The sequence below is a fragment of the Entelurus aequoreus genome, linkage group LG01, assembly GCF_033978785.1.
Source record: "Entelurus aequoreus isolate RoL-2023_Sb linkage group LG01, RoL_Eaeq_v1.1, whole genome shotgun sequence".
Lineage (NCBI taxonomy): Eukaryota > Metazoa > Chordata > Actinopteri > Syngnathiformes > Syngnathidae > Entelurus > Entelurus aequoreus.
Window position 1 is genome coordinate 48,323,903 of NC_084731.1, and position 22,581 is coordinate 48,346,483.

Here is a 22,581-nt window from a genome sequence, read left to right on the forward strand (position 1 = left end):
TTGCTGATGCAATTCATTGTGCAGAGCTTAGCCTTGTGCCTTCCTGAAGAAATTACATTGCTGTAAGTCTATGAGCCTGCCTGATAATTAAGCTGAGAAATGACATTTGGATGTTATATAAACGCCAAGTGAACATGTGTAAAAGGCAGGAATTTTAATTATGTAGTTAAAAACAATTTTGTTTAGCTTACATTTTTCATTCTTCTACAGCTTCAACATGTAATCACCAATTTAATCAAGTTTAGCATATAAAAAAGATAAGATAACACTTTCTTTATCATATGTAGTTTTATTCAATATATTTAATATAAAATATGTAAAAATATGGTTCCAGTTGGCTTTATCTGCTGAGAAACACAGACAAAATGGAGTGTTATTACTACTGAGAACTAGTGGTGTAACACTGGTAGAGACATCTAATTAGTTCAACTCACATCTGGTTTAGCTGAGGGGCGGCATGCTCTCTCCTGGACTCCACTCCACATCTATCTCCAGCCCAAGATCTCAAATTGCGCCAGAATCTCGCCGATTTCCGAGGTCGTTTTAAGCAAAAGTATTTGGCTATATGAGCTATAAACTTCACGGATGATAGCCAGGGGTGTTCTCTAAATTTCCTGAAAAGCACAAGTTGATAGGACACTCGTAGCCACTATGGCGAGTGTTTGTTTGACTGAAGTGGCTGGCGAATTCTCAAAATGGCTTCTGTGTTGATTAGGAAAGGAAAGGATTGATTCCAAATGAACCAGTAGCATGTGATTGGACGAACAAAATGTCAATCTTTCAGCCCTGGACACAATGCATGGTGAGGCCAGGCCTCCGTTGCCCACCCATTTTCAGTGATCTGGCCAATCACATATTGGCATGAAAAAGCATGCATTACATTGACTTCTATGAGAAGCTAATTTCCTAGGGGAGGCCTGGCCTCCCTTAATACAAACTGATAGGGAAATCTGGCCTGTTGCTTTACAATTGCAATATTGGGTTTTAGCCATGGGAACATTTAGATTTATGAACAAAACTAAAATAATATGAATATAAAAAATAAAAAATATGTTTTTTGTTAAAATAAATAAATAAAATAAATATATTTATTGTTTTTTTTAAATCTCTCTCTTCTCTCAAATTATTGGGGAGGCCAGGCCTCCTCCACCTCTATGGAGGAGCCTCCACTGGTGAAGCATGTTTAGCTATTCCTCGTCCTGCAGGGATGATAAGAAAGAAACATACTTTATTTGTCGCCATGGAGGCGAGGATTAGTGATTTAGAATTAGCTACCACACTGCAGACTGCGGTTGAATATTAGCCGCTAGCTAGCTAGCCATGTCTTAAACGAGGATTAGTGATTTAGAATTAGCTACAACACTGCAGACTGCGGTTGAACGTTAGTCGCGAGCTAGCTAGCCATGTCTTATAGCACCTCTTCCCGAGGAAGTGTCAGTGCTATAACTTCACCTTTATCTTTAGTTTTTAGGCCAAAATGCGTCCATTTTTCCTTTTTCTGTCTATACACATTGTGATGCGCTGTCATGCCTGTTAAAACAAAGTTTTTAGAGGCGGTATAGTACCGAATATGTTTCATTAGTATCGTGGTACTATACTAGTACCGGTATACCGTACAACCCTACCTCCTAATAATGATCTGTTTTTAATTTGACGGTTCCTAAATAAAAGAGAACAAACACCAAATCTGAAGGTAATTTTTTATTTTTTGCTCCTCAAGGAATCACATGAAATAAAAATACATTAGTATGCAGTAAAGTTAAATACATATTATATTTAATATTTGATATTCCTACTTTAAATTAGGAATATAAAATATTAAAAGAATACATTTCAAAAATAACTTTTTTTCCCCCGAATACTTGTATTACTCTATAGGTATAAAACACACTTAAAAATATTCAAGGAGTTGGTAAAACATGAGTTATAGTTTCATTTGATAAGATTGGTTTTTAAGAAAAAAATGTTAAATACAATTTTGGTAAACACTATAAAAAATATTTATTAAAAATGTTCATATATTTGAACACATTGTAATATTACTGTCAAAGTAGGCAATACTATAATCCCAAGACTTATTTCTGCTAAGCATTCAAAAACCCCCCAAAAACATTTACATTTGTTGCAAATAAGTTACTGCAGATGAAGCATTTTCAAAAGTAATTTCATAAATGGTGTCACAATATAGCCATACATGATGTTTAGTTCAGTGGACACACACTGTAAAAATAAATAAATAAAATCAGTAGCTTTGACGACCATGAATAGTATGGCGACTGCTGGAGAGACAGTAACCGGAGAAGAGAGGGTTGCAACCCAAACTGCAGCTCCTGTGAGGGAGCACCCACAAGAAAGCTATGGAAAACTCTACTGAATTGTTGCCCGAGATGGGGGGAGGATGAGCACCCTAGCAGGACGGATAAACAGGTTATGAACCATGCTAAAATGAAATGTTTGACTGGGATGCAGGTGCAGCAACGCACAGGTCCAGTACCTGGTGAGACGCAAGAGGAGCCCGGCCAGGAGTCAACCCACAGTGCCCAGACCCTCCATGCTCCACAAACCCCACCCCATGTCAGTCTTTCAGACCACCGCCGGGTCATGTGGCCTGCTGCCAACAAGGAAAGAGAGTGGCTACAGTTTGATGAGGACCTGGACCAAGTCTTTAAAGCTACTGCAAAGGGGGTTGTAGACCAGAAATGGCAGATGATGGCTGCAATGATCATCAGCATTGGTGCGGAAAGCTATGGCATAAAAAAAACAACAGCCAACCAGAGGTTGAGGGGAGCCAAACAGAAGGGAGGTGAAGATTTTCCAGCTTCGGCAGGAGCTTAGACTGCTTGGACGGCAGTTTAAGCAGGCAAGGGAGGATGAGAAGGCCTGGCTGGCAGAGCTCCGCAGCATCTTGAGGAAAAAACTCACCACTCTATGTCGAGCCGTGTGGCATAGAAGGACGTGTAGGGAAAGAGCCAGGAAACATGCGGCCTTCATCTCAAATCCCTTTGGCTTCACCAAAAAGGTCCTCGGGCAGAAAAGAAGTGGCCATGCACCTTGCCCGTACTGAAGATGAGGTTAACAAGCACCTCAGTGCCACTTGCAGTGACAGTGCAAGGGAGGAACATCTTGGACATGCAGGACCTTGATAACTCCGCCAGAACCCACCTCTGCATTTAACATCAAAATGCCAACTTTGAAAGAAGTTGAGGAGGTTGTCAAAGCTGCTAGAACCAGTTCAGCCCCAGGCCCCAGTGGAGTACCATATGTTGTCTACAAAAGATGCCCCAGACTCTTGAAGTGACTGTGGACCATCTTTAAAGTCATCTGGAGAAGAGGGAAGGTGTCTTATCGGCTGGGCACGGATGGACTTCAAGCCAGCCAAGTCCAGGTCTTTGGTGGTGAGGAGGGGGAAGGTTACGGACCAATTCCACTTCTCGATAGGAGGTGTCCGGATCCCATCTATGGGAGAAAAGCCAGTAAAGAGCCTGGGCAAGATTTACAACTGCACCTTGAAGGGCACCGCAGCACTCCAATCAACAACGGAGAAATTGGGAACCTGGCTGACAGCGGTGGATATGTCGGGGCTTATAGGCAAGTTTAAAGCCTGGATCTACCAACACGGCATCTTGCCACGACTCCTCTGGCCACCACTAGTCTATGAAGTGCCAATGACCACCGTCGAGTTCTTCGAGAGGAGAGAGCTGTTTCCTCCAGAAGTGGTTGGGCCTACCGCAAAGCCTCAACAGCACTGCCTTGTACAGGAAGAACAACAAGCTAAAACTGCACTTCAGTAGTCTGACGGAAGAGTTTATGGTTACCCGAGCTAGAGAGGTGCTACTGTATAGGGACTCCAATGACAACAAGGTATCCTCGGCAGGCATAGTAGTGAGAACCGGCAGGAAGTGGAAGGCTCACAAGGCAGTCAACCAGGCTGAGGCACGGTTGCGACACAGTGAGTTGGTGGGAACAGTGACTTCCGGACTGGCAGGTCTCGGGAGTAATCCAAGACCTCACTACAGCAAGTCCCAGGGAAAGGAAAGGCGATAGCTGATCCAGGAGGAGGTCCGAGCAGGGGTGGAGGAAGCCCGCTGCAGTAGGACAGTAGGGATGCGGCTGCAGGGCGAATGGATCCGATGGTAAGAGGCAGCCACCCGGAAGATGTCGTAGACCAAGCTATGGAGATCTGAGCCACACCGGATCAAGTTCCTCATACAGTCTGTGTATGATGTACTCCCAAGCCCGTCCAATCTCTTCCGCTTAGGCTTAGCCGAGACTCCACTCTGCTCTCTTTGCCAGAAAACTGTATCGCTGCAGCACATCTTGAGCTGCTGCCCGCGGGCGCTTGGAGACAGGCATTATCGCTGGCGCCATGACCAAGTGCTGTGGGTCATTGCAGAGGTCATCAGCACAGGGATCTCCACCAGCAAACACCAACAACCAACAAGGCAGTCCATCACCTTTGTTAGAGCTGGGGAGAAGCCACAACAGCACCGGAGTCAAAAGCAAGGGGGCTGCTGGCAACAGCTCGGGACTGGCAGCTGAAGGTTGACCTAGGGAGACAGCTCAAGTTCCCAGAGAACATCGCGGATGACCACACTCAGGCCAGACACAGTCCTGGTGTCTGAAACAACGAGGCAAGTGGTCCTGCTGGAGCTGACTGTCCCCTGGGAGGACCGGATGGAGGAGGCCTTCGAGAGGAAGAGGGCCAAGTATGAGGAGCTGGCAGCCGAATGCAGAAGCAGGGGATGGAGGACCCAATGCAACCGAATCGAGGTCGGGTGCAGAGGGTTTGTTGTCCAATCTCTCATCAGGGCAGGGAAGGGGCTGCAGAACAGGAAAGCCATCAGAGACATCACCGATGCAGCAGAAAAGGCATCAAGATGTCGGTGTATCTAGCGGGGGGATCCGTGGGCTACTTAGACACATCTGATCAACTCCGGGTGGGTCACCTGGGCGAGGGTGTCTGTTGTGAGACCCGAAACACCCAATGAACCCAGGATGCAACACTGATGATGTGTCCAAGTTGCACCAAGAGTGTTTGTTAGAACTACATAAAAAACAACAACAAGCAGTCTGTAGAATTTCCCTCTAAAATTTACAGGAGTTTTTTCTCCGATTTACTGGTAAAATTTACGGTAAAAATAGTTTTTTGTTTTTTTTAATGTAAAATCTACAGTTATCGTTTTTACAGCGCATTACTGTAAATGGTACCACTTTTATTTTTACGGTAAAATTCTGAAAGAGTTGTTTTTCTTCTACCATCATATTTACTGACTTTTTACAGTGCATTATTAATCCCAATTTCATCAAATTAATACTCAGAATATCTCTCCACTGTAGTCACCACCACACATCAGACGGTATGGTTAATTCAACCCATTGGCTCACAATATGACGACCCCTAATAGAAAAAAAAAAACAAACAATGATATATATATATATATATATATATATATATATATATATATATATATATATATATATATATATATATATATATATATATATATATATATATATATTGAATTCCACCAATGACAAAGCAAACTATTATCAAGCATCTGATAATTGATATCGAAGACAAAAGTATCAAGGAAAGTAACCATGGCAACATTTATTACCTTACTCTTTATCTCTAAAATCGCACCGATACTTTTAAAAATAAATTTCACTTCTTGTTCATTTTTGTCTTATTATTTTTTACATACCTCAACATGTGTCATTATCTAAACAATCCAGTCAGATGTCAAACAACTCAAACAATAAGCAGATGGAGGTTTTCTCCCACACAGTTAACCTTTGCACATTTCCATTGGTGCTTCAATAATATTTTGCAGCTTTTTGGGTTTGCAAATGTATCATGTGAGTGCTTTAATGGAATTGGATGTGTGCATCCACCTCTGCAGTCTGACTAGTTGTTGTTTTTGTTAGCGGTGTGGGGTTAGTACGGCGTCCTTTTAGCTATTTCTGAGTGCAAATGTGGAGTCTATTTTCACGGTTGCCATAGAAACCATTGTATTTGTGGTGGCAATGATGGGTGCAAGAGATCTGCTATTTTTGTCATGAGTCACCACAGATGTGCACGCCGCGCACTCGCTCACGTGTGTACACAAACACACACAATGCATATATTGCTGGGGTGCTTCTTTTAAAGCACAATATTAGAACCACACAACATACACACATATGTCGCCTTTTAATGCATGTATCATTCACCCTCATTGTCCCCATGGCAACGACCGATGGACTGCATCACTTGCGGCTTAATGGGTCACGCGTGGTGCTGTAGCACGCCATGTCACGCTGTAACGTGTCGTGTCACGGTATGTAACGCCTTGCGCTATAGCGTGGCGTACGTGTCACGCCTTAGTGCGCCGTGTTACGCTATGGCATGCGGTGTCATGCTAACACGCTATAGCACGCCGTGTCACGCCATGGCGCTATAGCACGGCATGGCTTGCCGTGTCAAGCTCTGTCACGCTATACGTTTTAACACATGTGGCGTTGTAGCACAGCGACACGCTGCGTCATGCTACGGCACGCCGTAGGCCGTGTTGCACATAGCACACCCTGCCACAACATGTCACACGTGCCCCACTTTTGGTATACCATCCAGGATTTTGTACAGCCAAACATTACCTGGAACAAATTAGTCGGTTTGCCCGGGTATCATTCCATGCAATCATGCTTCCAAACAAAGAATCCCACATGTTGGTGATCCAGTCTGTGTACTCGAGTGCAACTGCAAAAAAAGCCACCATAGGGCCAAAGAAAGTAGCCAGAACTTTGATAAAGAAGGTGAGAAACACTATTGAATTCAAGAAAAAACTGGTTGCAAAGTACAAAACCCAAAACCAGTGAAGTTGGCACGTTGTGTAAATGGTAAATAAAAACAGAATACAATGATTTGCAAATCTTTTTCAACTTATATTCAATTGAATAGACTGCAAAGACAAGATATTTTTAATGTTCGAACTGAGAAACTTAATTTTTTTTGCAAACAATCATTAACTTAGAATTTAATGGCAGCAACACATTGCAAAAAAGATGGCAGAGGGGCATTTTTACCACATTGTTACATGGCCTTTCCTTTTAACAACACTCAGTAAACGTTTGGGAACTGAGGAGACCAATCTTTGAAGCTTTTCAGGTGGAATTCTTTCCCATTCTTGCTTGATGTACAGCTTAAGTTGTTCAACAGTCCGGGGTCTCCGTTGTGGTATTTTACGCTTCATATTGCACCACACATTTTCAATGGGAGACAGGTCTGGACTACAGGCAGACCAGTCTAGTACCCACACTCTTTTACTATGAAGCCTTGCTGTTGTAACACGTAGCTTGGCATTGTCTTGCTGAAATAAGCAGGGGCGTTTTAATTTACACTCACAGATGTAGCGACGAACTGTAGTTACTGACAGTGGTTTTCTGAAGTGTTCCTGAGCCCATGTGGTGATATCCTTTACACACTGATGTTGCTCTCTGATGCAGTACTGCATGAGGGATCGAAGGTCACGGGCATTCAATGTTGGTTTTCGGCCTTGCCGCTTACATGCAGTGATTTTTCCAGATTCTCTGAACCTTTTGATGATATTACAGACCGTAGATGGGGAAATCCCTAAATTCCTTGCAATAGCTCGTTGAGAAATGTTGTTCTTAAACTGTTGGACAATTTGCTCACGCATTTGTTCACAAAGTGGTGAACCTCCCCCCGTCCTTGTTTGTGAATGACTGAGCATTTCATGAAAGCTGCTTTTATACCCAATCATGGCACCCACCTGTTCCCATTAGCCTGTTCACCTGTGGGATGTTCCAAATAAGTGTTTGATGAGCATTCCTCAACTTTCTCAGTCTTTTTTGCCACTTTTTTGAAACATGTTGCAGGCATCAAACTCCAAATGAGCTAATATTTGCAAAAAATAACGTTTTCCAGTTCGAACGTGAAGTGTATTGTCTTTGCAGTCCATTCAATTGATTATAGGTTCAAAAGCATTTGCAAATCATTGTATTCTGTTTTTATTTACGACTTACACAACGTGCCAACTTCACTGGTTTTGGGTTTTGTAAATTTCGAGAGGTTACTCTAGTGAAGTCAAGATAACATCTTGCCATTAAATCTAGTGCAGCAGGTGGTTCACTTATTGTGAAAAATCCTTGAACTGATTTCCTGTTACTTCAGTCTACCGGCATTGCAGCTAAGTAACACTAAAGTGCAGACAACATTCAATGTTTTGGTCTAAAAAATTATTGTGCTACTTTGTGTGTACAATATGAAGAAGTTCTAAATCAAAGCCCTGAGTATTGATGAGTGGTTCTGGATGACTATCGGCTTTAGTGGCTTTCTGCACTACACTAATGGTAATACCAGTCTGCTAACAACGAAAAAGGCGAACAAAATACACAATAACTATATCAAATAGTAATACGTTAATTAGGATACAATATTTACTATAGCTATAGAATATTGTGTCTGCTAAGAAAAATTGGACAAAGGTAGTTGATGACCCCTAGTAAACTGTATTGACCCCAATGCAAGACGACCACTTTTGTCAAGACAAAACATTTTTTAATGGTAACGATTTAATAACCAAGTGATCACACCTGTGAACCATTTAACACGTCTGAAAAGGAGTAGGATGAAGCGGAATATGTTTTTTTATTCTTAAATTGATACGGGTGAAAGAGATCAATGCTAAATGCAAATGCCCGCTTTACCAAACAAATGCAAATTAGGGAGAAAAAGCTACTGTACAGTAGCAGTTGGTAGGAGTAGTCATACCCATAATTACCCCACACGCACACACTGTGGACCGAGCAATGAGATGGACTGTATATGAAAAGGATCACCGTGGCAACAGGAGCCTCAGTTTGAGGAGCTTGGTCGGTTGAGGTTTGAAGGGCGGCCTTATCATTTCCTCACCTCCATAAATCCATAGAATGATGTCAACAATACATAAACATTGGGAATTACACACAATAATAATAATAATACTAATAATATAATACAATTAATATAATATAGAGCAATATAACATTATAAATTATATAATATAATGCAGTATAATACAATAAATATACTGTATGATAAATATAAAACAATATCATGCAAGATAAGATATGTAATATAATAATATTGTAAATACAATAATGCAACAATATGACAAATGTAATGCAATATAATGCAAGATAAGAGGATATTAACATAATATTATAAATAATGTGAATGTGAGTGTGAATGTTGTCTATCTGTGTTGGCCCTGCGATGAGGTGGCGACTTGTCCAGGGTGTACCTCGCCTTCCGCCCGAATGCAGCTGAGATAGGCTCCAGCACCCCCCGCGACCCCAAAAGGGACAAGCGATAGAAAATGGATGCATAATACAAAACAGTATAATTTTTTGCAAGATGAGATAATTTCATGCAATATAATGCAATATATCGCTGTATTATATAAAATGGATAGAGATAGGATAAATGCAAGATAATTTAACAATTTAATACAATATTATATAATACAATACAATGCAATATGATAAATATAATGCAAGATAAGATGATATTGTGCAATATAACATATTATAAATAATATAATGCAAGATAATGATACTATGCAATATAATATAAATATAATGCAAGATACTATAATATATTACAATATGCAATATAATAAATATATTGCAAAATAATGTAAGATAAGATAATGCTATATAATATTATGCAATATTATATATTGTGTGTTACACATACTCAAAGCTGATTCTGATTCAATATGATATAAAATAATGCAATATAATATGAGGCAATATAATACAATATATTGTTATATATTGTGCAACATACAGTAATGTAATACAATAAATTATTATATAATGCAATATAATATAATTCAAAATAATATAATGCAATATGATATAATATAATGCAACACTGAACAAAAATAAAAATGCAACACTTTTGTTTTTGCTCCCAATGTTCATGAGTTGAACTAGATCTAAAACTTTTACTATATCGACAAAAGATATATTCCTCTCAAATATTGTTCACAAATCTGTCTGAATCTGTTAGTGAGCACTTCTTTATTGCCAAAATAATCCATCCCACCTCACAGGTGCGGAATATCAAGATGCTGATTAAACAGCATGATTATTGCACAGGTGTGCCTTAGGCCACTCTGAAATGTGCAGTTTTGCTTTATTGGGATCTTGGGGGTCAGAAAAGCAGTCAGTATCTGGTGTGACCAGCATTTGCCTCAAGCAGTGCAACACATCTCCTTCATAGAGTTGATCAAGTTGTTGATGGTGGCTTGTGCAATGTTGGTCCACACCTCTTCAATGGCTGTGCCAAGTCGCTGGATATTGGCAGGAACTGGAACACGCTGTCGTATACGCCAATCAGGCACGTGCACACATAGGGCCCTATGGGTGTTTGAGCCCCTGCCCTTTTTTGCCTCGTCTTAAAAAGTGCCCTCTGCCTGTGTGTATTTTTTTTCTTTTTTTTTCTTCTTTAAACAACATTAATAAATTCCTGTCAGGGATGTAAAAAACAAAACAAAACAAAAAAACAGCGGTACAAAAACTCCACGTTTTCTTGTAATACCGGGTTATTTGAGCCTGCCGCTTCCGCCAGAGAGAGAGAGAGGGCGAGTGAGTGAGTAAGTGAGAGGAGAGAGAGCCAACTGCGCCCTGAGGACACGTGACAGTGGAGCAACTTGAACCTGTGAGTTATGGTCTAGTCGCCGTCCACTTATTCAGCATCTAATATGGGTAATATTTCAGAAAAACGCTGTATTATTCTATTATTCAATGTGTCAGCTTCTGTTTTTGCCGGACGTCGGAGCACGGCGCATCAATTGAGCACGGCACATCAAATCCGCGCAGAGCGGATCGTGCGGGACAGGAAGTAGTATACAAAATAAAACACCGGGTTAATTTTCAAAATAAAATGCACTGTGTTTACGGCGGATCACATTTCTCTCACAGTAGAGGTTTAGATATCAAGTTTATTGTGACTTTGCTATTACTGTGTGGGTTAACAAAATAGTAATAATGATAATAATAACAATAAAAAGAATAATAATAATGATAATAATAATTATTATAATTATTATTATTAATAATAATAATACATTTCAGCATTCTGGGGATATAAGATGTAGGTTATCTGTTAGGAATATTACCATCTGTATTTAAACTTGATTCATGTTGATTATGCCTGCAGCACAATGCTTGAATTTACATTGAGGAGCATATTTGGGTATGGGTGGCCTCCATCCTACAGCCCTCTACTGGCCCCTGGTCCATATTTTTGGCCCTGTATTGCGTTTCAGTTGTTTAGTCTGAGCATTAAGTGAGAAAGACCATAAGATACAACTTGATGGTGTTTTCATCAAGTTAAGGGAAGAAGGACAGATTTTCACATTGAAGTTTTTTCCATTTGGGTATTTATTTTTGTATTTTTTTTCAAAGTTCATGTTGCACTGTTCAATGTTCAATATTAAAGTGCTTATCTTTAACAATAAATAGCCTAATAATAAACGAGTGTTTTGTTGCTTTTCATGTGTCTTCCAAGCCTATGATAATGTGAATTAACTCATTATGACAATAATTTGTTGACACAAAAGAAATGGCAATCACTTTTACCTACAAAGAACACACAGCTAAGTAGTTAGCTTCCTATTAGCAAATTTAATTTTACATTAATTTCCATATTGTATAAAGGACCAAAAAAAAAATGTCCTGCCCTTTTCTGACTTTGAGCCCCTGCCCCTCTATAATCATGTGCACGTCCCTGACGCCAATCCACAGCATCCCCAACATGCTCAATGGGTGACATGTCCGGTGAGTATGCTGGCCATGCAAGAACTGGGATGTTTTCAGCTTACAGGAATTGTGTACAGATCCTTGCAACATGGGGCCGTGCATTGTCATGCTGCAACATGAGGTGATGGTCTCGGGTGAATGGCACAACAATGGGCCTCAAGATCTTGTCACGGTATCTCTGTGCATTCAAAATGCCATCAATAAAATGCACTTAATAGACATGAGCCACTCGATTCACGACGTTGACATCAGCAAACCGCTCTCCCTTACAACGCTACACACGCTGTCTGCCATCTGCCCTGAACAGTGAAAACCGGAATTCATCTGTGAAGAGAACACATTTCCAACATGCCAGACGCCATCGAATGAGAGCATTTGTCCACTCAAGTGGGTTACAACGACAAACCTGAGACGGTTTCTCACAGTTTGTGCAGAAATTATTTGGTTATACAAACCAATTGGTGCAGCAGCTGTCCGGTTGGCTGGTCTCAGACAATCATGGAGGTCCTGGGCTGGTGTGGGTACACACGGTCTGTGGTTGTGAGGCTGATTGGATGTACTGCCAAATTATTTGAATTCCTTTGGAGACAGTTAACTGTAGAGAAATGAACATTCAGTTCACGGGCAACAGCTCTGGTGGACATTCTTGCAGTCAGCATGCCAAGCTCCCTCAAAACTTGCAACATCAGTGGCATTGTGCTCTGTGATAAAACTGCACATTGCAGAGTGGCCTTTTATTGTGGGCAGCCTAAGGTACACATGTGCAATAATCATGCTGTCTACATCAACATCTTGGTATGCCACACCTGTGAGGTGAGTTGGATTATCTCGGCAAAGAAGAAATATTCACTAACACAGATTTGGACAGATTTGTGAACAATATTTGAGAGAAATAGGTATTTTCTGTAAGAAGTAAAAGTTTTAGATCTTTGAATTCAACTTATGAAAAATAGGAGCAAAAACAAAAATGTTGCCTTTATATTTTTATTCAGTGTAATATATTGTAATGCACTGTAATTCAAAATAAGAATGCAATATAAACTATAATGCATTATGATATAATATAATGCAATACCATATTTATCAATCAATCAATTAAAGTTTATTTATATAGCCCTACATCACAAGTGTCTCAAAGGGCTGCGCAAGCCACAACGACATCCTCGGCTCAGATCCCACATCAGGGCAAGAAAAAACTCAACCCAATGGGATACAATGGGAAACCTTGGAGGGGACCGGTGCAATGGACGTCGAGTAGGTCTAGTTAATAGAGTGAGAGTCCAGTCCATAGTGGGGCCAGCAGGGGATCATCTAGAGTGGAGACAAGTCAGCAGCACAGAGACGTCATCAATTGATACACAGAGGGGTGGTCCACACCGGGTCCCGACTTTGAACAGCTAGCGCCTCATCTGTGGTCACCTAATAACCTCTCCACGCAGGAGAGGGGGGAAGAACAGAAAAAAGACTGCAGATCAACTGGTCTAAAAGAGGTCTATTTAAAGGCTAGAGTATACAAATGAGTTTTAAGATGGGACTTAAATGCTTCTACTGAGGTAGCATCTCTAACTGTTACTGTTAGGGCATTCCAGACTACTGGAGCCCGAATAGAAAACGCTCTATAGCCCGCAAACTTTTTTGGGCTCTGGGAATCACTAATAAGCCGGAGTTCTTTGAACGCAGATTTCTTGCCGGGACATATGTTACAATACAATCAGCAAGATAGGATGGAGCTTGACCGTTTAGTATTTTATACGCAAGTAGTAAAACCTTAAAGTCGCATCTTAAGTGCACAGGAAGCCAGTGCAGGTGAGCCAGTATAGGCGTAATGTGACCAAACTTTCTTGTTCTTGTCAAAAGTCTAGCAGCCGCATTTTGTACCAACTGTAATCTTTTAATTCTAGACATAGGGAGACCCGAGATTTAATGCAATACAATATTATGCTAGGTAGAATAAAGCAAGATAATATATAAATGTCAAGAAAAATCTTACTGTACGACTCAGTGTAAATGACATTTACTTGTAGTGATGATGAATATTAAGGATATTTTGTATATAATCATAACAATTATAATTGACTTGTTCAAAATATAACAAAAATGCTTTATTGAACTGTTATTAAAGGTGTATAATAAAGGCAGTGTTCCTACCAGGTGACTTTGGGACCATGCGGAGACGGCAGTCTGACGGTCCTCCCCTCTTCCCATCTCTGCAGCCTGTGAACGGAAGTAGGAGGAGAGAGCTGACGGGAGGGGGAGATGAGAGTGGGCTGCCTGCTATCTTTTGCATACACACACACACATACACACACATACACACATTTCCATCAGCATCCTTTGGATGGAAACATGCCACAGCTGTAGTCAGCCAGGATGCACAAAGCAAAGAGAGGGCCGGCGGCCGCAGGTACATGACGGTACATGGAGCCTCGCCGCTGGGAGATGCACCACAATTTCATCCTCCATCCAAACCCACAGCAGCAGGAAATGTTCTCATTCAGGTACATCATGATATGGTTTCCCCTCCTACATTATTTGCCTCGATTGCTTTTTTCCTCTGTTAGGATTATGATGAATATTTGGTATTTTACACAGTGGGTGTGATGTATTAATAATGATTACCTTATAACTGAGTGGGTGGTAAGACATGACTAAAGCAGGGAAGAATGAATTAAACAGCATTAATTTTTTGGCCTGAATTTCTACTATTATCAACATAAACAGACAGTTATGTCATCTTATGGCTAATGTCTTCATTCACAGCAGTTACGCTGTAGACACACCTATACGTGCATTCAATAGAAAGTCGAATATATGACCATCAACATGCTTTATGGAGACTACCTTCTTCACAGTCTATTGATATCCAAAACAAGCAATGCTCAGTTTTGATTGGGATTGTCTATTAATCTAATAATTGGTTCACAAATAATTGTCTATTTTTGAGGTTGTACTGTATGTAACAGTAGTGTACCACTGCAGCGAGAGTTGTTTACGTACTTTGTATTTCGTTCAAACTATTTGTACTATATCATTGTGTCGCTCAAGCGAGGTCTCCGAATGTTTGATGACGGTCTAACTTTTTAAGGCTTCAATACACATCCCAAAATGCACATTGGAGATCTGCCAATTATCTGTCGGTTAGCTACAGATTTGTTTGCTAAAATTTTGATGATTTCGTTTTTTTTCAGTGAAAAGGATAACCTAGCATGATGTTGTAATGTTAGCATGTTAGCTCACATACCCTAAAGTTTGTCTCCTTAATGTAACATTGTTGTATGTGATAAATAGCATCTTCAATGTTGTTAGACAGAGTTACAGTGTTTACGTGACAAGTGAATAAAGTACACAATAGCTCTTTCTATAGAAAAAAACAACAGTTGATTAGCGTGAAGGCTACAAACACACAGAGTGAAAGCAGTTATAAACTAATTCCTGCATTAAAGTTACATTTTGGACATGATATTGTAAAATAAGCACTAGCATATTATGAGACCTTTAAGCGAGTTGGTGCATCTGTTGAGTGATTTTACTTGTTTACTCATTGTTTATTGTCCTGTCATTCCTCAGGGACAATGGTGTTGGATGGCAGATATGAGGAAATTGTGCATGAAAACAATTATTAAAAAGCTCCAGAACCTCAGGATATCCTCGTAACTGCAGGGCAGCTTCTGACCTAATTTCCCAGCCGCTATCCTCTGGCCGTACTTCCTGGCAGTGAAGGATGGGTGATGGGTCAGTGACGGACCCTGTCTGCCCGCCTCATCGCACCCTCCAATGGAGCCAGCGTGGAACTCCAGCCGCCTGCTTGCACCGCTCCCGCCCAACGCATCTACCTCAACCGTGGCTGTGGGCTGGCCTCCCTCCCAGTGGCTAGCCCTGGTAGCCATGCTGCTCATGGATCTGCTGGCTGTGGTGGGCAACGCGGCCATCATGGCAGTCATCGCCAAGGTGCCGCAGCTTCACAAGTTTGCCTTCGTCTTCCACCTGTGCTTGGTGGACCTGCTGGCGGCCCTGGTGGTTATGCCCCTAGGCATGCTCTCCAGCAGAGCCTTCTTAGGGGAGGCGCTGTGCCAGAGTTACCTCTTCCTCAGCGTCTGCCTGGTCAGTGCCGCAATCCTGTCCATCTCAGTCATTAACGTGGAGCGCTATTATTACATCATCCACCCTATGCGCTACGAGGTGAAGATGACCGTGGGCTTGGTAGCGTCGGTGCTGGTGGGGATATGGGTCAAAGCCTTGGCCATGTCCGCTTTGCCGCTGCTAGCTTGGCTCCTGCAAGGTGCAAGAACTCCCCTCCTGGATGGTAGTGGAGGAGGCGGGGCGGTCCCGTCTCCTGGTCCTAGTCAGGGTCACCGCCGCTGCTCGTTGCACTGGACAGGGGGCGGTTCAAACCGTTTGGCGTTCATGGTCCTCTTCACACTGCTGTACTTCCTGTGTCCTCTTTTAGTGATATTTGTTGTGTACTGCAACATGTTTAAAGTAGCCCGCGTAGCCGCCATGCACCACGGGCCTCTACCCACTTGGACGGACACGCCTCGCCGCCAAAGATCAGAGTCACTTAGCAGTCGTTCTACGATGGTCACCAGCTCCGGGACTGGGACAGGGAGGGAGACCCCGCAGAGGCCCTTTGGGGGTGGAAAGGCGGCGGTGGTTTTGGCCGCTGTAGGCGGGCAATTTCTTTGCTGCTGGCTGCCCTACTTTTCTTTTCACTTGTACTCTGCTTTGGCCGCCAGCCCGCCTGCGGCGCTGGCCTCTCTGGAGGAGGCGGTCACCTGGATCGGGTACTTCTGCTTCACGTCCAACCCTTTTTTCTATGGCTGTCTCAACAGACAGATCCGGGAGGAGCTGGGCAAACATCTGCCTTGCCTGTTTCGTCGAGCCGGGATGGAGGAGGAGGACAGGCTGGCTAGCCGCGAAGGCTCCATCGAGGAGAACTTTCTCCAGTTTCTTCAGGGCACTGGCTGCAACATAGAACCTCAGAACTCGCACAGCACCTCCAGTCCGAAGGGGGAAACGTGCCGGCCAGTCCCTCAGTCCCAAGCGCCTGATACGGCACAGCCGCTACCGGTTGATTTCCGCATACCTGGACAAATTGCAGAGGAGACGTACGAGTTCAGTGATACAGAGCCGGCAAAAAACAATCACATACGTACTGACGATTAAATCTAATTTATCATTGATGCGATCAGGGGTAAACACACTGACAACTATATACACCGATTAAACGACCACATGCACAGTTGAATGAAATCCAATAGGACAGGGGTGTTCACAGTGTGGCCTGGGGCCCATTGTATATATTAAAGTAAAACACTTCCCGCAAACTGAAAACATCCAGAATTCCCCTAGATTGGCACCTCGGAACCAAAATAGCCGATTTCTTACTCTTTGTTCAAGCCTTCATAAAATTTAAGTTGCCGGAATATAATAAAAATATTAGTAAAGAATAGACAAAAAAGATTTAAAGAGGTGACCCTACCCTCTTCAAATTTTCAGTGGAAAAGTTTAAGACACCCTTGCAACAAGAGTAAAAATATGATAACTGTCTCTGAGCATGGTGCAGTTACATCCCCGCTCACCCCTATAATAAGCATACAGTATATTTATTTTAAGGCCCAAGCAGGTTGATTTTTTGTATTGTCTCTCATTAGAGGGGTGCAAGTGTATCTAATATTGAGGCCAGTCTACAGTCGTTGCACTTTGTCTCATCAATTTTTGGACAATCCGTGAAAATGAGGATACAATTACACAGAAGCGTTTGCTACGTATCGTTAATACAATTAAAAAAGGCTGCATTTTCTCTCAGCTCTGTACAGTAAATTGACATTGATGTTAGTATTATTTATATTTCCGTTATAAAACTGAGAGGCTTGTCTCTGATTAGTAGCGTCATCTCTGTGAATTAAGAGCTACTTTGTGTTGACGTGCCGCCTTTTAGGATATATTATTACTATGTTGATTATTTTGTAAACCATTCTTTCCTCACTAATAGAATTTGGTGGCCGACCGCAATGTCCAAACACTCCAAACACATAAATAATCAAAAAACTAAAACACGCAATCAGCATGAAACAAATTTAACGGGAAAATGCTGCAATGACAAACACTGCTAGATCCAAAAGCAGCAAGTGTCAAAAACCACACACAAACCCCCAATATAACCATGCAACAGAAAGTCAGGCATGCTACCAGAAAGTTAAGCAGGCTGCCAGTAGGTTAACCATGCTAACAGGAAGTTAGGCAGGCTATCAGGAAGTTAACCAGGTTACCAGGAAGCTAGTCAGACTACCAGGGAGTTAATCAGGCTAATACAAAGTTAGCCAGACTATCAGTAGGTTAACCAGGCTACCAGCATGTTAGCTGGGCTACCAGAAAGTTAACCAGGCTACCAGGAAGTGAGCCAGACTATCAGAAAAAGTTAGCCAGGCTCCCAGGAAATCAACAATGCTACCAGGAGTTAACAAAGCTAACAAGAAGTTAGCTAGACAACAATGAGCCTGAATACCAGGAAGTTGGCTAAACTGCTATGAAGTCAACCAGTCTACCAGGACATTAGCCAGACTATTGAGAATTGAGACAGACTACCAAGAAGTTAGCCAGGCTATTAAGAAGTTAGCCAAATCACAAGGGAGTTAACCAGTCTACCAGGAGTATACCAGGAAGTTAGCCAGACTATTGGGAAGTGAGACAGGCTACCAAGGAATTAGCCAGTCTACCAGGAGTGCCAGAAATACGGGGAAATGCGTGTTTAAATACCTAAGATGTAATATTGTACTGAGCAGAGAGCTCAAGTGCTTCACAAAGTGCATCTGCGCCAATGTCTTTAAAGACGGAGATCCCAAAGGCCTGGCTGACTTCCTGGTAGCGTTGTTAATTATCGTCTGGCTAACTTCCTAATAGCCTTTCTAACTTCCCGGTTGCCTGGCCAATTGTTGTCTAGCTAACTTCCTGGTAGCCTGGCTAGTTGTTGTCTAGCTAACTTACCGGTAGCCTGGCTAATAGCCTGGCTAATTGTTGTGTAGCTTACTTCCTGGTAGATTTGCTAATTGTTTTCTAGCTAACTTCCTGTTAGCCTGGTTAATTGTTGTCTAGCTCACTTCCTGGTCGGCTGTCTAATTGTTTTCTAGCTAACTTCCTGTAAGCCTGGCTAATTGCTGTTCTTTTTAGTTTTTGGATGGTTTGGACTTTGTTACAAGTTTGATCCTCTCGGCCACCGTAATGATGCCTCATTCTGCAACTCAGTCAGGCAGACATACTGTAAATCACACACTTTGTATCCATATTCATTGCTCTGATTTACTTTCTCACTGCTACTATTTGTTTCATGATGTTGAGTCCCCTACTGCTAAGGACACATATGTTGAGACTCAATTCTCTCTCGACACAGTATTTCTTTTTTTATGTGTTAAATGACGAGTTTGGTGAATTTAGGTGTGTGTTTTGTGTGTATACTGCAAAACCTTTATTTGCTTTTCATCTGTGAGTGTTTTGCATTCGATTGCAATGTTTTGTTTGACCTGTCGCTGCCTTCTTTGTGAGATAATCACCATGGAGGAGAAACGTGTTTAGTTTCTTTCCCGTGCTGTCATACATCAGGTATGATAAATATGATAAGTATACATGCAGAGATGATCAACAAAAGCAGGTGCTTTATTAACATGGATACAGGGTAATTAAAACATGTTGTCGTTTAGGAGCGGAGAATCGTGTGTGAGTATATTGCATTGTGAATGATATGGAGCGTTTATAGTAGGTTTTTTTAATGTATTGTTTGAAGAGGAATTAATTACTTGCACTGTTCTGCAGGAATCTGAACGTGTGTCGAAAGTGTGCGGATGGAAGTTGAGTCGGTCAAAGATAAAGTTGTAATTAAAGAGTTTCTATGTTTGTTAAAGAACTCTGATGCGTTCTCATCATTTGATGTAAACTACAATATCTCACTATAATGACTTTGATTTTCTCTTCTCAAATCACAATACAATTGAGAGTAAACTAGGATATACACTATATTGCCAAAAGTATATGAAGCATATGAAATTGAAGTGCCATCCCATAGGGTTCAATATGATGTCGGTCCACCTTTCGCATCTATTACAGCTTCAACTCTTCTAGGAAGGCCGTCCACAAGGTTGCGGAGTGTGTTTATAGGAATTTTCGACCATCCTTACAAAAGCGCATTGGTGAGGCCAATGCCCAACTCCTGAAAAACAACCCCACACCATAATTCCTCCGCTGACCCCTCTCTGTCAGTTTACCTGGCCTACCACTTCGTGGCTGAGTTGCTGTTGTTCCCAAACGCTTCCATGTTCTTATAATAAAGCCGACAGTTGACTTTGGAATATTTAGGAGCGAGGAAATTTCTCGACTGGATTTGTTGCACAGGTGGCATTCTATGACAGTTCCACGCTGGAAATCACTGAGCTCCTGAGAGCGGCCCATTCTTTCACAAATGTTTGTAGAAACAGTCTCCATGCCTAAGTGTTTGATTTTATACACCTGTGGCCGGGCCAAGTGATTAGGACACCTGATTCTGATCATTTGGATGGGTGGCCAAATACTTTTGGCAATATAGTGTACTTCAGAGTACGGTTGTCACTTGTACAACACACAACCATCATTATTTATTAATTTATTCCATCATTATTTAAATATTTGATGGCAATAAGTTGAGCATGGTGGTGATTGTGTCATGGTCTGGGGCTGCATGAGTGCTGCCGGTGCTGGGGGTACCGTGGTTTGTTGCGGGCATGCTTGAGTGCTGCCTTCACAGGGAAAACTGTGGTTTGGTTTAGTTTAGTTTATTAAGGATCTCCATTAGTCTACACCGCAGTGGAGACTATTCTTCCTAGGGCACAGGGAAAAAAACATCACACAATCACAAAACAAAAGATTACAATGCAGTACAACACGATCAATAATAAAATGTTGTCATGCAAAATAACAACAACAAAAAACAAAACAACAATAACTTGGAGTTTACATAATAAAGTTCATACCAAAGATAAAAAAAAGAGCAATATAAAAATAGATATATATGTTTTGCAAAAATAAAACAAAGAACCAATGGCCTACAATATACACATTAGTGTACCAAAGACAAACAATATTCTAAGTGACGAAAAAGTATCATAATGAATAAAATATGACATAAAGTACATACAAAATCAAGATAATATCAATATAAAAACGATAACCAGAAACAACAATGAATTTTGGCAAAAAATAAGTCAAAAGAAGGTTTATTGGGGGGAAACCTAAATTCCAACATGCGCTGTGACATTCTGAAGATCCGCTCCCATGGTGGTTGTAGCATAATGGTCTGGAGCTGCATGAGTGCTGCCGGCAAGGGGCGACCTGCGGTTCATCGCGGGGAAACATGAATTCCAACATGTTTTCATGTGACATTCTGAAGATCCGCTCCAATGGTGGTCGTAGTGTAATGATCTGGGAATGCATGAGTGCTGTCGACTCTGGAGAAACTGTGGTTAATTGAGTGGAGGGGAAACATTAATTCCAACGTGTCCTGTAAAATTCTGAAGATTTGCTCTCATAGTGGTCATAGTGTCATAGTCTGGGGTTGCATGAGTGCTTTCGGCACGGTTTATTTAAGGGAAACATGAATTCCAACATGCACTGTGACAATCTGAAGAGCCGCTCTCTTGGTGGTCGAAGCGTCATGGTCTGGGGATGCATGAGTGCATGCTGCCCGCACTGGGGAAACTGCGGCTTTAGGTAAAAAGCATTAATTCCAACATGTACTTTGACATTCTCAACATCTGCTCCCAAGGTGGTCTAAGCATCATGATCTGGGGATGCATGAGTGCTGCCATGACTGAGGGAACTGTGGTTAATTGACGGGAAACATAAATTCAAACAAAACGTGTTTGATGCACAAATACTTGAATGTCACTTTCTTATGCTGCATGCTGTTAGACTTAATTAAACTCTAGATGCAAAAAGAAGTGGATGATGCTTTGCTTCACAATGTCACAATACAAGGTGGAATTCATGTTTCCCCTAATGAACCGCAGCTCCCCTAATTGCCGGAAGCCCTCATGTAGCCCTTATACCAGGCCTGGGCAATTATTTTGACTTGGGGGGCCAAATTTTGAGAGAAAAAATGACACCCAGAATGTACATGAAAATAAAGAATGTGTGATTTACAATATTATCTATGAACGATAAAACACTGAATATTGACAACATATGAACGTCACACCCCCTCTCCATCGACATATTTTACAATCAGGTGAGCAACAAAAATGCAACAAACACAGCAAAATATGAACGCGGAGGGTAAAACATAAACCATCCTACAATCTGATGTAACTGATACAGCACTTAGCTTTAGAACTTTGTTGTAAAAATCTCCTTCCGCGTCTTTCCCTGACACCCGCATTTCAGGCTGGCCGCTCTGGAAACACTCTGTGGAAACGCTCCCCACCCACGCTGCTTTGTGCCTCGTCTGAGCTGCTGTGACTTAGATTACTATAGTAACTAATTAGATTACCATAGTAACTAATTAGATTACCATAGTAACTAGTATATCATGCAAAAGCACAGATTCCAACCATTGAAATACTTTGTATAGTTCAAGATTTACGGTCATTTGAAAACATCACTACACATCATAATGGCAGCTACAGTTTTGATCTTAAAGATCTAAAACAATTATTTGGGAATATCCGGCGGGCCAGTTTGAAAAGTTTAAAGGGCCGCATGCGGCCCCCGGGCCTTAATTTGCCCAGGTCTGCCTTATACCATGATGCT

At 41.6% G+C, this 22,581-nt stretch overlaps 1 protein-coding gene and 1 long non-coding RNA gene across 4 annotated transcripts in view; one reads left to right on the forward strand and one right to left on the reverse strand.

Moving 5' to 3' along the window:
• Positions 1–12,787: 12,787 nt before the first annotated feature.
• LOC133654030 (uncharacterized) overlaps positions 12,788–22,581 on the reverse strand; it is a 30,280-nt gene continuing 20,486 nt past the window's right edge. Inside the window, exons 1-3 of one of the 3 annotated variants that reach the window (XR_009826819.1) lie at positions 18,796–18,865; positions 15,485–16,894; positions 12,788–14,025 (exon numbers count right to left, since the gene is read on the reverse strand). This is a non-coding gene — a long non-coding RNA (uncharacterized LOC133654030). Of the gene's footprint in view, positions 14,026–15,484; positions 16,895–18,000; positions 18,866–22,581 lie in introns of those variants that run through there. The other 2 variants (XR_009826818.1, XR_009826821.1) reach the window with 2 other exon arrangements.
• On the forward strand, positions 13,967–19,708 carry LOC133654017 (G-protein coupled receptor 61-like). The gene is made up of 2 exons (XM_062053953.1): positions 13,967–14,309; positions 15,379–19,708. The coding sequence occupies exon 2, from the start codon at positions 15,586–15,588 to the stop codon at positions 16,972–16,974; it is 1,389 nt and encodes a 462-aa protein (XP_061909937.1). The 5' UTR covers positions 13,967–14,309; positions 15,379–15,585; the 3' UTR covers positions 16,975–19,708.

Excerpts from the sequence above, each read along its gene's own strand:
- LOC133654017 (XM_062053953.1), top strand. The coding sequence starts at position 15,586 with ATGGAGCCAGCGTGGAACTCCAGCCGCCTGCTTGCACCGCTCCCGCCC.